Source organism: Pinus tabuliformis, chromosome 1_2 (assembly GCF_031772625.1).
Source record: "Pinus tabuliformis cultivar Carrire ecotype Pingquan chromosome 1_2, CPIR1, whole genome shotgun sequence".
NCBI lineage: Eukaryota > Viridiplantae > Streptophyta > Pinopsida > Pinales > Pinaceae > Pinus > Pinus tabuliformis.
The window spans coordinates 29,877,213-29,893,158 of NC_142298.1; the positions used below are offsets into that span (position 1 = coordinate 29,877,213).

At 38.5% G+C, this 15,946-nt stretch overlaps 1 protein-coding gene across 1 annotated transcript; it reads left to right on the forward strand.

The window, feature by feature from the left end:
- Window positions 1-10,066: 10,066 nt before the first annotated feature.
- LOC149204236 (thaumatin-like protein) lies at window positions 10,067-15,480 on the forward strand. Its single transcript, XM_089397077.1, has 3 exons — window positions 10,067-10,109; window positions 12,368-12,590; window positions 15,195-15,480. Exons 1-3 carry the CDS (start codon window positions 10,067-10,069, stop codon window positions 15,478-15,480), a joined length of 552 nt encoding a protein of 183 aa, XP_089253203.1.
- Window positions 15,481-15,946: the final 466 nt, after the last annotated feature.

A 15,946-nucleotide genomic window follows, 5' to 3' on the forward strand; every position in this document is an offset into this window, starting at 1 on the left:
CAGAGCCGAAGGTTTCAGCTTAGTTTCACAACTCAAGGCTGGTCTGTGCTTGGAGGAGAAGATTGACTGTGTGTTGTGAAGATTGGTGTGAAGAAAGTTCTGGAGCGATTGTAGGAGCATTGTGTTGGTGTATTTTTGTGAGACCTAGAACTTCCAAAGTCCAGGTTAAGCCTCGTTTCAGAGGGGAATGAGGTAAACAAGTTATCCAAGACTATGGTGGAGAACGAGAACGAGAATGTAGCTTCCATGGTAAGGAAGTGGTACATGGGTGGATCCACAATTTTCCCCAAGACCATGGTTGCAACTGTTGTAGATGTTATGGCTACATGATCATGTGAGCATAGTGTCAAGGCCGAGGCTCGGGGCGACAAGGGATGTCATGTCTGGAAGCTGTGTAGCCGAGGAAAAGGCAGCAGAGGCTTTTTGGGTGCCATTGTAGTGAGGCATCATTAGATATATGTGTGAAGAGAGTGGTGGATTGTGTGCCACCTGGTAGCCGCTTGAGGATTGTCGAAGGCGGATATTCAAAATCACAGTGCCTTGAACCTTTTCAAATATCAACGAACAATTTTATTTTATTTTTTTCTGCCGTGAAGAAGAGCTTGTAGCAGAGCCTCCAACGACAAATGATTTTGAGTAAAGTTTTGTAAGGTATTGGGCAATTTTTTGGATAAAGGTAAACATATTTCTTCTAGTCATGCGAAAAACTTCTTTGTTGAAAGACAAAGTCATATAAAACAAATGTGTGAATGTGAGGAAGGAGATAAAGTTTTTAAATATATTGTTTTTTAAAGTGGTAAAGGGAGTATATTAGTTTAAAAGAAAAATAGGGGGAGTGTTGGAAAAACATTAATTCCAACCATTGTCTGCATTAATTGTGTTAGGTGTCAAGTCTTCTAGAGAGTAGAGAGTTCACTCGAGACTTCTGGAGATTTTAGGTAGCGTCCTGAAGAAGCCACCAACACCCAAAATCCAGAAACTTCTCTACGATGTATAAAATTCCTTGCTTGGTAATGGAATGAGTAAGTTGTATGTTTTTTGTTCAGTATTTTGCTTTGTTATCTGTGTTAGGATATTCCGACACATAGGAAATAGTTAAGTACAACTTGGTCTAGTATAGAGTTAGGTAAAGTGTGTTTCTTTACCGTTGTACATTTTGTAACTTACAATCCGACGGTCACGATATGTAGTGATCCGACAGTTCATTCTCTCCTCGGTATTACCGACGCTTGATCCGTGGCCTGACACCCGATTGGTCCTTGATTTCTATTTAAAGCGCATGGAGGGTCATTTATAGGTTAATCCGTGAATCAGAGAACCATATGTAAATTTTCATTCTTTTATTAATAAATTGCCTGAAGTGGCCACGTTGGCTCAGGTCGTGGACTGTTTCCCTCTTTGAGGGTTTTAACCACGTCAAAAATACTGGTGTATTGATCTGCGATCTGGTTGTGAGCGGTGTCCTTTGGTGTTCTGTCTTATGAACTTACCCTGTAAATTCCTACATGGTATCAGAGCTACTTGAGGGCCGCGTCTATTGGTGATCTAAATCTGAAGCCGGTAGAATTGCATCCGACTGTTATTTCCTAGATCTACTGTTTCTGACTGCTTTCGGGCCGAGAGGACTACTCTGTTGTGTTGGGAGCATCTGTTCCAGTGAGGAACCCCTTTCGTTTCACGCGAGAAGGTTTCTGGTAGCCCTAGTTGCGTCATTTTTAGGATCTGGAGGTATATAGTGTTTATTTGCAGTTTACAGTTATTTTCTCTCTGTTTATTTCGATTTCGGTTTATTTAGCCTTTTTTATTACCGGATCTATACCTTTCATTTCTGCGTATGCTCTTTGCCCTGCGACTCTGTGCGATCTGGGCAAATCAGAAACAGAAAGGAAGTTTTTTTTCTCATGCATATGCTCTTTTCCCTGCGCCGTAGGGTGATCTCGGAAAATCAGAAACATTGAAGAAAATATTTAGCTTCCGGCTAAAGCTAACTTTGAGCTGCAAGGTTCATTTCTAAAAATATTTAGTTTTTCGGCTAAAGCTTACTTCAAGCCGTAAGGTTCGTTTTCTTTGCATGTCCGTGTTGGGTTTTGTGTTTTTTGTTTTGTAGGGAAAAAGAGCTTTCTAAAAGCAAGCATGCAACCCAAAGCACCTCTCTCTCTCTCTCTCTCTCTCTCTCTCTCTCTCTCTCTCTAAGTAGAGGTCTTGGGTTCAAGTCTCCATTTTGTGGGGGCGGACTTTTTCATTGCCGCACATTCCCGCACTTCGTTGGCAACTTCAACAACGTTTTTCAAAAAGCCATTTCTTTATCCGGAAGCCATTTTCAAAGCCGTTTTTTTTAAACCAGCCTAATTTTTCGAGATCTATCCATTGGAACACTTAGTTTCAGCATCTTTAGCTTCAGTTTTCGTTGAAATGGAAAGTAAATACCAAGTTACCCTTGACAGCACCAACTACTTCCAATGGTTGTCCTACATTGAGGATTTACTTATAAATAAAGGTCTCTACAGAATAGCCTCAGGCCAAGAAAAGAAACCGAAGGATGAAGATAAGGCTGCTAAATGGGAAAATAGGCAAGATCAAGCACGTGGATTGATAGGGATGTCTATTTCTCCAGATCTTAGATTCCATATTGTAGAACTTGATACTCCTGATGAAGCAATGAAACAAATTAATAAAGTTTTTGGGATTAAAAATGAACTTAGAACCCATGAACTTGAAAATGAGTTGCTTACATTGGACCCTAATAATTTTTCTTGCATTGAAGATTTCTTGTCCAAGTTCAAGACCCTTAGATATCTCTTGGAAGGTGTTAAAGTTAAGAAAGAAGATAGTAACCTTATCTATTCCATTCTTACTAAGTTGGGACCAGCCTACTCTGTGTTTGTTTCCACCTTCCATTCTACAAGAGAAGCCTTCATTTCTCAAGGAACAGACTACAAGTCCCCTTCCTTTGACTCTTTTTGTGATTCTTTAATAAGAGAACAAGAAAATCTCTTACACCTTGGTCTTCTTAATCTTGGAAACTCTTCCAAGAAAGCGTTAGCCGCCCAGCAGCAACCAAATTCAAAGAATCCTAATAATTCATATCCTAAAAAGAATGTTCCTAAACCAAACAAGGGTCCTAAGCAATTTCAGTCCCAAAATGAAAAATCATTTCAAAAAAGTGATAAGGTAAATAAAAACAAAGGGAAGAAGACTGATAGACATTGCAATTTTTGTAATCGAGATGGCCAATTAGAATCAAAATGCTTTAAGAAGATGGAAGCCTTCGAAGCAGCAATGAATAAGCATAACATCCGTTTGGGGCAATCTTCAACTTCAACTTCATCTTCAGGAATGGCACTTTCTGCATGTGTTTTTCAAGCATCTCGGTCTGGCTATGCATTAAATGTATCGTCTTCTTCTCATTCTCATGAGTGGCTCATTGATTCTGGAGCTTCTTATCACATGGCCAAAAACAAAGTCATGTTTTCTTCTTTAAATGATTGTAACACCAAAAATATATATGTTGGTGATGATAGATCTCTTAGTGTTGTAGGGACTAGAACTGTTCATCTAGACAATGGCCAGTTTAATGATGTATTATGTGTTCCAACCTTATCCTGCAACCTTCTATCTGTATATCAGATAACTCATTCAGGTGAAGGTAAAATCGTTGAATTTTCGACTCATGATGTTGTAATCAAGGACTTAAGAGATCATAAACAGATTTTGGCTACTCGCATTGTTGATGATTCTACAAGGTTGTATAAGTTTCACAACTTTGGGTCATCAAATCTTCCCTCAGTATTTGTTTCTCATAACGATGAAGTGAGAAAACTTTTCCATGAGCGATTTGGTCACTTAAACTATCGCTCCCTTCAGCATCTCTATAAAGAAAATATGGTGACAGGTCTTCCTATGGTATCTTTCAGAGATGGTTTTTGTTCCGGATGTGTACTTGGAAAACATCATCGGGACAGTTTTGAAAAACGTGCCTCTTGGCACGTCTCAGCCCCTTTACAACTTGTGCATAGTGACTTATGTGGTCCACTTCCTGTTGTTTCATTCTCTGGCTACAAGTATTTCTTAACATTCATTGGTGATTTCTCCAGACGCACTTGGGTATACTTCTTAAAACTCAAGAGTGAAGTATTTAACACATTTTTGGCCTTCAAAGCCTTTGTTGAAAAACAATCTGGACATCAAATTCTTAAGCTAAGATCTGATAATGGCGGAGAATATTTTAGAAACACATTCATCAACTTTTGCACTGAGAATGGAATGCAAATGCAACATATTGTTCCGTATACTCCACAACAAAATGGTGTAGCTGAAAGGAAGAATCGCACCTTAAAGGAAATGGCTAATTGTATGCTACAATCTAAAGGACTTGGTCTTAGTTTTTGGGCAGAAGCAATTAACTGTGCAAATTACATAATAAATCACACTCCTACTAAGGCTTTAAATAATATCACTCCAGAAGAAGCAAGGAGCTCAATCAAACCAAATGTAAGTCACTTTTCGTGTTTTTGGAAGTGAAGCATGGGCCCATATTCCAGATGAAAGGCATAAAGCTTTAGAACCTAAGAGTGAAAAATGTACTTTTGTTGAATATTCTGAAGATGTCAAAGGCTATAGACTTATTCCATTTAAGTCCAAAAATGTTATCATTAGAAGAGATGTAAAATTTGATGAAAATAGATCGACCTGCGAGCCTAGTTTGGCGGATGTGCCACCTCTCCCTATCTCTTCTACCTTTGAAAACATTTCTTCTTCAGATGATGAAAGTGAGGATGACAATCCTCCCCCACCATCTCAGGATCCTCCTTCAGCTCCTCAGCTTCCAAAATGGGTTCGTGCTACTCGAGATGCAGCAGGTGATCTTGCCGGTGATCCTACAGATCAGCGACGCACACGTTCTCAGTTCAAGAGAGCCTCTTCTTTACTGGCTCAAGCTCCAGTAAATTATGATCCTGACACCTTTGCAGAAGCTTCAGGGCATCCAGATTGGGAAGCAGCTATGAATGAAGAATATCATTCATTATTGGCAAATGATACATGGGATCTTGTTCCTCTACCAAAGGGATGAAAACTTGTTAGATGCAAATGGGTTTACAGAACCAAGTACGGACCAGATGGGAAAGTTGATAAACATAAAGCTCGTCTTGTTGCTAAAGGTTTTTCACAGGTTGAAGGCATTGACTACACTGAAACCTTCTCCCCTGTTGCCAAAATGAACTCTATCCGCCTTGTTCTTTCCCTTGCTGCATCGTTCAAATGGGAATTCCATCAGATGGATGTTAAATCTGCCTTCTTGCATGGGGACTTGCATGAAGAAATCTACATGGAACAACCCATTGGCTTCATAAAATCAGACTCCAGCCTTGTATGTCGGCTTAAGAAATCCCTTTATGGTCTCAAGCAAGCTCCTAGAGCTTGGTATGCCAAAATGGATAGCTTTCTTTTAGAATCTGGCTTTTCTAGGTGTCATTCTGACAATACTGTCTAGACCAACGTGGGCATGTCTCTTATCATTCTTGTTCTTTATGTTGATGATCTTATCCTTACCGGTAGTGATCCCAACCTTATAAACCATGTGAATTCTAGCCTTAAAAGGAAGTTTGAATTGACAGACTTAGGACACTTACATTATTTTCTCAGTCTTCAAGTCTTGCAATCCAAGGAAGGTATTTTCCTTTCTTAGTCCAAGTATGTCTGTGATATTCTACGCCACTTTCACATGGAAGACTGTAAGCCAACCCCTTCTCCCTTTCAGTCTGGAGTCAAACTTTCAGTCACTTGTACTTCTCCTGAAATTGATGCTACCTTATACCATCAACTTGTAGGAAAACGTTTGTATCTAACCCATACTCGTCCTGACCTTTCCTTTGATGTTGGCCTTGTTGATCGGTTCATGCAAAACTCTCGTGAAAGTCATTGGAAAGCAGCTAAAAGAATACTTCGTTATGTTCGAGGTACAGTCCAGTTTGGGATTCATTACAGTGCCGAAGCATCTCCTCTATTGGTTGGTTTCACTGATTCCGATTGGGCTGGTGACCTTGATGATCAGAAGTCTATTGGCGGTTATGTGTTCACTCTTGGTTCAGGACCTATTACATGGGCTTACAAGAAACAAGGTACCATTTCTCTTTCATCAGCAGAAGCAGAGTATCGTGGTGTCGTAGAAGCTAGTAAGGAAGCCTTGTGGCTTCGTCAGATCCTGTTAGAGTTTGGTTTTGAGAAGCATCATCTGACTACACTTTGTTGTGATAATCAAAGTGCCATTCAGCTATGCAAAGATCCATTCCAACATCAGTGCAACAAACACATTGAACTGCACATGCACTTCATCGGAAAGCTCATTCATGACCATGTTCTTGAAGTGCAATATTGTTCAACAGATGATCAAGTTGCAGACATCTTCACAAAGGCTCTCACAGAGGCGAAGTTCACTAAACTTCGATTTATGGTTGGACTTCAGGAAGTTGTCACTAAGGGGGGATAGGCTCTAGTGCCTCCTTCCTTCTCCTATTTTGTCATATTTGTAAATCCTTCAATCCTATCCCAAGTTGTTCTTAAGGGGGGATGTTAAGATATTCCGACACATAGGAAATAGTTAAGTACAACTTGGTCTAGTATAGAGTTAGGTAAAGTTTGTTTCATTACAGTTGTACATTTTGTAACTTACAATCCGACGGTCACGATATGTAGTGATCCGACGGTTCATTCTCTCCTCGGTATTACCGCCACTTGATCCGTGGCTTGACACCCGATTGGTCCATGATTTCTATTTAAAGCGCATGGAGGGTCATTTGTAGGGTAATCCGTGAATGAGAGAAGCATATGTAAATTTTCCTTCTTTTATTAATAAATTGCTTGAAGTGGCCGCGTTGGCTCAGGCCGTGGACTGTTTCCCTCTTTGAGGGTTTTAACCATGCCAAAAATACTGGTGTATTGATCTGCGATCTAGTTGTGAGCGGTGTCCTTTGGTGTTCTGTCTGAGGAACTTACCCTGTAAATTCCTACAATCTGATACCATATCAGAGCTCAGGTGAGTTGTGGGTAGTGAGCCTTGCTATTGGCACTGGTTAGAGAGTGTCGGTGCTCGAGAGTCATGGACCGAAGTGTAGTGTGGTGCGACCAAGTTTGTTGGAAGCCCATTTAAGAGGTTGCTTCTCTACCTGTAGCAATTGTTAGTGCACTGTATTGATCTCATATGTAGCTTGTGTGGAGACAAATAGAACGTGGAGTGTTCACTGTGAGTGGTTGCTGAGAGTAAGCGAGTGCGATGCTCTATCTTATTTTTCTATTCTGTAGAACTATTATGCTGCTTTTTTAGATCGAATCTAGTGGAATCTCAGCTCGTGGCTATTGTTTTATGTTATTCCTGTGTTGCAAAACAAAAAAATGTTTGCAGCGGGTGAAGGCTCTGGAGATACTGTCGAATGTGATTTCCTTGTTCCACCCACGAAAGGAGGAGAGAGCCATTGAGTCTTGACCATGGTTGGGTTTCTATTTGCAAAAGCCAATGTTGGAACACCGAGCTTGTATGTGGCCAGTGTGGTGCAGATCATAGCAAATCTTGTGGCTTTTGAGGCTTGGTGAACTATGGAGTAAAAGCCAGCCATTGTGTGGAGTAAAATCCATATGGCTTGGGGTAGCGTGGAAGTTGAATTTTCTCAAACCCAGTGTAATGTTCTTTAAATCTAGTGAATGTATTTTTAAATGCTCTTTTATTAACAACGTTGCATGAAACAAAAGAAAAGAAAGGAGGGTCGATTCAAATAAAGGAAAGATTTTAATGCATTTACACAATGTCATTAAAGTTATGAAAAACACCTTACCGTCAAAATATTTTGGACTTTTGATTTTTTTTAAGTGGGTTTATTAAAATAAAAGTGCTTATATTTGGGGGATATTTGTGTTATTTCTTTCAAAGGAAAGTATATATAAAATGGGTTTGTGTAATATGAATGTCTCATCGGGTAGTGAGAATCGTAAGGCCTGATTTAATGCGTGATTGATTGGGCTATTTGAGTTTGTTATGGTGGTTGTTGAGAACGTTTACAAAGATTTGGTTATGTAATAGAGTGATGGTTCAACAAAATAGACTCAACCAATTACGGAGAAAACTGAAAAACTTGGGGAGAAAAAATGAAATGGTAGAAGCTGCAGAAGAATTAGAAATGTTTCCAAAATTTATGCCTAATGAAGATACGAATCAACATGAAGATTTTGAAGACAGCAATGCAATATTGAAGCGATTAATGCCAGTTTTGTGAATTTTCTCAAGTAAAAATTTTAAGCTTTGAGTAATTAAAATGGAAGGATTTCTTGGTTTAGTAGATTTATGGAAATTTGTCCAAGAAACTTCTATGAATTCTGATGATAAGTGTAGAATTGAAATAGCATTACTTCTCATTATATCAGCTTTAGATGAAAATATTTTGTTTAGTATAATGCAAAAATATTTTGGGATGTCCTTGAAATGAAGTACAATATGGAGGGGAGTGAGAAAGTTGAAGATGATGAAAGTGGTGTTGTTAAAAATGGTGATTGTGTTGAAACCATCATAACTAGGATCAAGCTGAAAGTATAACTTAGTTGACAACAGAGTAGCATATGATAGTGAGGAAATTCCGTGTGATGTAGAAACATATGAAGTGAAATTTGATGCTACTTATGTGTCTCATGAACAGTGGTTCAATTCCATGCAATAAAAACATCTTATTTATGAGTTGTTGTTTGGTGAGAAGAGTTGCGTACCTCCATACACAAATCAAATGTAGGAAAACATGCTTGCATCAACAGAATTGACTAAAGAGGTTGAAGACATGAATCGACTAGCTATGTCAACAAAGAAAAATGAAGGAAGCAAATCTCTTTTCAAAGAGCACAATGACAAGAATCAGTATGGTTCTTTTTATGAATCTAAAGTTGTTTCATATATTGACAGCCAAGAAGAAGTAATAGAAGAAGAAATTGCAAGCATTAAGGACAAGCATAAGTTACAAGAACCTCTAGCAATATTGAATACAAAGAATGTTAATCCACAATCAAGAAAGGAGAAACTCCATCACTATTTTATGGCAAGAAAAGTGAATATGAATTTGCATCAACAAATGAACATGCATGGACCCTTTAGCAAGAAAGAAAAAATGAAAGATGTGTTATCAAATCATGTGTTGTGGAAAATCCAGATTATGTTGTAAGCCTAGTTGAGAGTTAAACCAGCACACATGTCAATTAAAAGTATGTTTGTGTCTTATGGATTGTGCTATAGGGTATTTTGTGTGTTTATATTATGGTTGGAATTAAGTGGGAGAGTTGGAAAACATTAATTCTAATCACCTGCATTAAATGTGTTGAGCCGAGTTTCTCCGAGAGAATTCTTGAGGAAGTTTCGAGAGTTCAAGTAGCTTCCAGAAGAAGCCACTATCATCGACTTGAGAAGCTTCTTCATTGTATATAAATACCCTCTTTGGCAATCAAATATTCAAAGCGTTTTGTGTTCACTTCTAAGTTCTACGCTCTGATAAAGAAATGGTGGTAGCAAGTCCCTTACAGGTCACAGCAAACAATGACAATTGAATGGTAAGACACTTGAGTGGTAAAGGGGTGACACAGTGGCCTAAAAAAGTCTAGACAACTTTGGATAAAAGAATTTTCAATACAAATTAATTTAACCTAAAATGTTATGAACTATGATAACCCTTGCTATAGCATTAGTCAGCTTCATCTTTGATTATGTTTTAACTTTATTTTAGCTTTATGTGAAAAAGTGATTTTTTTCATGCAATGAGATTCCAAAGGCTTCCGTGGGTATGGTTGGCGAGTGAAAATACTTGTCAATATTTAATAAGTTGATAAAAACGTTTATAAAATATGAATAGAAAACTTTATATTAAAATTCTCGTTTTGATTGAGAGCGACATCGCTATATATATGCTACTTTCGGCAGAATACTTCACCCATTTACGCAGATGATGCTCATGCCCTGGATAAAATGAATATAATCAGACGTAGTCGTAATATGAATAGGAATGCAATTCGCGTGTGACAACTCCACCCGCTCTGGTAAGTCATGGGCCCTACGGTTTCCCGTGTTATAGTCACGGTCAATCAGGGTAAAATAGTTGCAAATAGATTTGAGTTAATTGAGTGTATTTAAGGTAATGGGGAGAGTTTAATGATAAATTTTCTAGATTGATATTGATTGATATAATTATGAATGGTTTCATTGATATTCATCCACATATTATAATTATCCTAAAATATGTTATACGATGTATCTCTTCATTACCAATATTCTAGTTTTAAAATGAATAGTTTGGGACATGAATTATATGAAAAAAGTTGCAAATTATGAAAAATAAAATCTAACAATCGGTAAATTAATGGTTATTTTTATTTAACTTTGAAATTTTTTAATGATTTGATGGAAACAAGTTGCCTTAACTGTCTAACTTTGTTGTGAGCTCTTTTCAAATCTGACATTGCTCTGGATTCTTTTTCAAATATTTGGCAATTTGCACTCAAATACGAAAAAGTAGTACTAGGTAAACAAGATATATGCGTGACATCTTTCTGATCATAAATGCACTCGTTAGTCAATATTCATGACCAGTCATACACTATTCATTGTTCGGTTGCTATCACATGGGTTGCTTTACGCAACACTCTCCACAATATTTTTCCCTGTTACATACGCTGCTACTCTCAATTTGTTTTTCTGGACATTAACTACATCTGTGCTGTGTACGCAATGGCCAAATTGTTTTCATTGACATTGAGTTCGTCCATTCTTTTGGCGAACAGTCCCTAACAACATGACCTTACGGAGTTCCACGATCAATTGCTAGCCTGCCTATATATAGCAGGTAACATATTCACCTCTCCTCACCTGTGGTATTCATGCATGAAAACTGCAAATCATTTTTATTGTGTTGAATTATTTTAGTGTTTAGCTTTGTCGCTGGTCGTTCCAATGGCGGGAAGAACATTAGCAGTTGATAGTTTAATTATAGGAATAGTAGCATTAGTGTTTACGTTTATATTCAAGGTAAGGTCGTGATTCGCAGTGATCAAATTTGAAGGGCAGGTCTTAATTTCATTTAGAAGGTCACATATTCAGGTCACACTTCTATAATAAAAGGTATAAAATAAAAAAGAGCAATCCAATTGACAACAATAAATTATTTTCAAATTTCTTTTTATTTTTTCACAGGAGAATGGTGGAACAACAACCCCATAGATGTTGTGTATAAGGCAGGTCTGATATGAGCTGCAACTAATATATTGGATGCATTTACCATTAATGGATAAACAAGAAACCTATATTCCTGCTCCAGTTCAGATAAGGATTAATTTTGTAGGAAATTTTTGTGACGAGAACGTTCACGCCAATATACGAGTAGCTCAATCAAATTTAAGTTTATTGCATGAATGAAAAAATTTAGTAAAATTCTAAACAGGTTTAGGATTCAACAAAAGAGTGTACAAAGGTGTATATGTTTTTGGTATCTCCTTTTTTAATATGAAAACATATCAGGAATTGGGAATCTGCAAACAAATCAAATCCAGTATGTTAGGAAGTCTGTTGAATGCGCTCCTCGCCAAGCATAAATCGTGCTTAAACCTTGCTTGACAGGCGTTTGCTGAATGATGAATCTATGCTCCTCTCCAGCTTAAATCGTCGTCAAACCTTGATTTGGGTAGCGTTCATGCACAACCCAGTGAAATTACAGACCTAATACATGGCCCATATTGACATCTAGTCGCTCTCAATTGAAACTACCAAATGTAATGGTATCAAAGGGTAATTGTGACATAATAATTAATAAGAACTTCCATCATATGCACAATTAGAAAAAACAACTCAAAAAGAAACTGTTGTTTTTGAAATGGGAGCAACTCAGAAACTGCCAAATGTAATGGTATCAAAAGGTAATTGTGACATAATAATTAATAAGAACTTGCATCATATGCACAATTAGAAAAAACAACTCAAAAGGAAACTGTTGTTTTTGAAATGGGATTTAAGTTTTAACATGAAAAGAAATTTACAAATTCAACATTCCTAAAATTCTAATTTCAGAAAAAATGAAATTTAAAAAAAAGGTTGACAATTTGACAACACTTCTTAAAAAAATTTAAGATATTATTCCAATTTTTTTTTTAAATGACAAAAAACCTTTTTTAAATTTTTTTTGACTGGTAAAATTTTCTCCCTACTTCTCTGACGTGCCAGAGACCCTTTGAAGGGCTCTGATGTGTTCAATTTTGATCCCTAGTTGTGAGCCCTCATGTCTATTATAGATGGTCCGTATGTGTTGATATATCATAAATAAATATTCGATTGTTTTTCCAACTACACGAGTCCGAGGTGCGACATTTATGTTCCAAAACGATTGTTCAGACACGGTATGGGCCGCAGGGATTCCCGTAGGTGGTGGCAAAGAGTTGGCAAAGGGTGCAGCATGGAGTGTTGAGGTGCCCGTAGGAACAAGCGCAGGCAGATTCTGGCGACGTACGGGCTGCTCCTTCGACGCCTATGGTAAAGGAAGCTGCAGCACTGGTGATTGCGGCGGCGTGCTCAGCTGTACACTCTCCGAGAGATAAAAATTACAGACACTCAATAATATATTCTATTAACTTGAATGAGGAAATTACACACTTATTTATACAATCAATAGTCTCAATATAGGAATGCTATCTTAGACGTAAAGTAGTGTGGTTCAAAGATTCTCTCAACCACACACTGAACTAGGAGAAACTAAATTCCTATTATGTAGGAACAAACTCCTCAAATGGAGAATTACAACCATAGACAAGTAGGAATTAATTATTTCTAACTCCCCCCTTAATGACTACTTGTCATGATAGTCAAATCCATCACCATCACGCGAATTTCATGTATAGAACCTCCAAAAACAAAGAAAGATCAGTGCCTTTCTAAGCCAAATATTTATGTCTAAATAACAATCACAAACAATTGCGTTGATTGTGCGTTTCGACACAACTGTCAGATAGAAAAGTGCACCAACCCTCTTATGCTCAGACACACCAATATCTGAGACCGTGAGCCAGGTGTTACTGCAGTCCACCTGATCTTACGAGCACAAAGCTCTTCTGTACACATTAGCCACTCAGGCAATATGCCACCACCGGGCACGTCCGATCTACCACCACCGGGCAAATCCGCCAACTTCAATATGCCACCACCGTCCAAGTCCGATCTACCACCACCGGGAAAATTCACCAACTTCAATATGCCACCATCGGGCAAGTCCGATCTACCACCACCAGGAAAATCTGCCAACTTCAATATGCCACCACCGGGCAAGTCCGATCTGCCACCACCGGGCAAATCCGGAACTTAAATGTGCCACCTCCGGGCAAATCCTGTAGCCACTAAGGCTCTATGGATGGTTTCTGGCTCACCACCAACTAGCCACAAAGGCAATCCATTACAAAGTGGTTTTAAGATCACCACGAACTTTCAAATACCTTTAAAAGGCTTACATTTCATTCAACATTTTGAAGTTTCTGGGTACATACAATGACCATTACAACAAGTAGGTTTGCTTATAACATATTAGGGAGTTTATTCCACAAACCACACTAACTTAAACAAACATTTATTTTGTTGTCCACCATAAACGTTGTTGCTGCTCCTTTCTCCCAAGTTCACATCTTGGGCATCTTTGTCAAATAACTTCTTGGAACTCCATGCTTAACCCGTCATTTGTTAGAGTCCTGAATTCTAACAAAATAACTTTGCCTGCATTGAGTCAGCTAGGCTCAATAAGGCTCAATAATATTTAAACATGATTCCAAGAAAATACAACATAAACTCTTCAAATTTAATTTCTCTATCTCTGCCCAAAGATGATTATTTCCCAAACATAACAACAACTATTTAGAGTCCCGAAATGTCATAAATCATAACCAGTGATCTGTAATTGGCCGCCTTCTCGTCACACACCACCGGGCCGATCTCCTCCAATCCTGCAGTGTTCTGGACCCAACATTCTTCTCCACGCTTCCGCTCATTACAAAATAAAACATCACACGCGAATAAAACATGGACTGGGTTGTGGCCAACAAGAACAGAGGAAATATTATTATTGTAAGATGACCAAGCTCGAATCCTGGCAGAGAATTAGAAGCATAGTTCAGCCAGTATCTCTGGCGCAGCGCGTAATCCGGGTACAGCCACGAGTATAAGGATTGGCCTGCGAACCACGTCCACAATTGTAATAAGGAACCCCGCGCTTCGCGCACGGCACCCTGTCTCTGGCGAGGGCACCATAACTAATATAGGTCCTCTTCCACCACAAACTCCTCCGATTCGATTCCGAGTCCATCAGCATTTCCTCCTCTTTGTCAAAGCAACCACCGATCGAACCACTTGCAATGTCCCTACTTCACCGCCCAGTTCAGCACGTCATCGTCGGCGTCCATGGCACCCATGCACACCGCTGCAAGAAGCAGAAGCAGAAGTATCGATGCTGCCCGGACGAGATTCGAACCCGAGACCTCCATCGGGAAGTATCTTTAGTAAGGCACACAGTTACTCAAAGATCTGACGGCCTTCTGCCATTTCTGGGGATTGTTTTTATATGCTGCCAGAGACCTTTTCCAATCTGCCATGGCCATCATAGACTCCAACAGAAAAAAAATACAACACTGGATCGCTCTTCCTGGAGAGCACAGGGTTCAAACTCTCGCCGTTCACTCTCGTCCTCGAGCTATCCTCGAATTTGAGGCTTTCGTGCTTGACGCCATGAGGCTAGGGTTTGGTGCTCTGTGGTTCCAATCAGCGTATCCGGAAACCGAGGCAAAGTAAGCCAACGGTCAATTTGAGCCCACCGCCGGTGCCTGTTTTGAAGAAACACTAAAGAAAAACCAAATACACTCTTTTATTTCCTCTGCCTAGGAGGGGCCAGGCCCTCACAGGCTCTGATACCAAGATAAAAATTACACACACTCAATAATATATTCTATTAATTTGAATGAAGGAATTACACACATATTTATACAATTAATAGTCTCAAGATAGGATGCTATCTTAGACGTACAGTAGTGTGGTTGAGAGATTCTCTCAGCCACACACTAAACTAGGAGAAACTATATTCCTATTATGTAGGAACAAACTCCTAAAATGGAGAATTACAAAAATAGACAAGTAGGAATCAATTATTTCTAACTTCGGGACATCCTCCTACAACACTGGTTGAATATACTCTGAATGGGGGCAACAATCAAGATTTCTATGACCTCTCTGTAATTGATGGTTTCAATGTCCCTCTTTCCCTAACTCCCTCCGACAGTAGCTGCAAAGCACTGACTTGCAAAATGAACAAGTGCCCAGATGCCTACCTATATCCCAGTGGTAACACGAAAACCCACGCTTGCGCTTCTGGTGCTAATTACAACATTATATTCTGCCCTTTATTAGAAGTTTATCACACTGATTCTCTAGTCGTTACATAAAATCCATCGCTAGTAAACCGATTTCTATGTAGTATCATACCTTTAATAAGAGTATTACAATCATGTTGATTGTAGTATCATATTTATAATAGGAATACCATTGCATGCATGGTTGTTGATTGTAGTATCATATTTATAATAAGAATACAATTGCGTGCATGGTTGCAAGAAGTTCTATTCCTGTAAATGCCAAAGCAAAAGACGTTTTACTTCTAATTCCTGTAAATGCCAAAGCCAAAGGCGTTTTACTTCTAATTCCTATAAATGCCAAAGCCAAAGGCATTTTACTTCTAATTTGTAAATGAGTAATGCTATTTTAGATATGTTAATGGGTATATCCATCAATTTGGATATCTTTAAGTGATCTTAAATGATCTATCAAATGATTAAAGATGCTTTTATAAATGTTAAAGTGAATAACTATGGATGATTTTATAAATGTGGTTTAAGTAAATAACTCTGGATG

Coding starts and splice junctions, on each gene's coding strand:
- LOC149204236 (XM_089397077.1), top strand. CDS start 10,067: ATGGGCCCTACGGTTTCCCGTGTTATAGTCACGGTCAATCAGG. Junction 10,110..12,367: donor TATAGTCACGGTCAATCAGG/GTAAAATAGTTG, acceptor CACGAGTCCGAG/GTGCGACATTTATGTTCCAA. Junction 12,591..15,194: donor GGCGTGCTCAGCTGTACACT/CTCCGAGAGATA, acceptor ATTATTTCTAAC/TTCGGGACATCCTCCTACAA.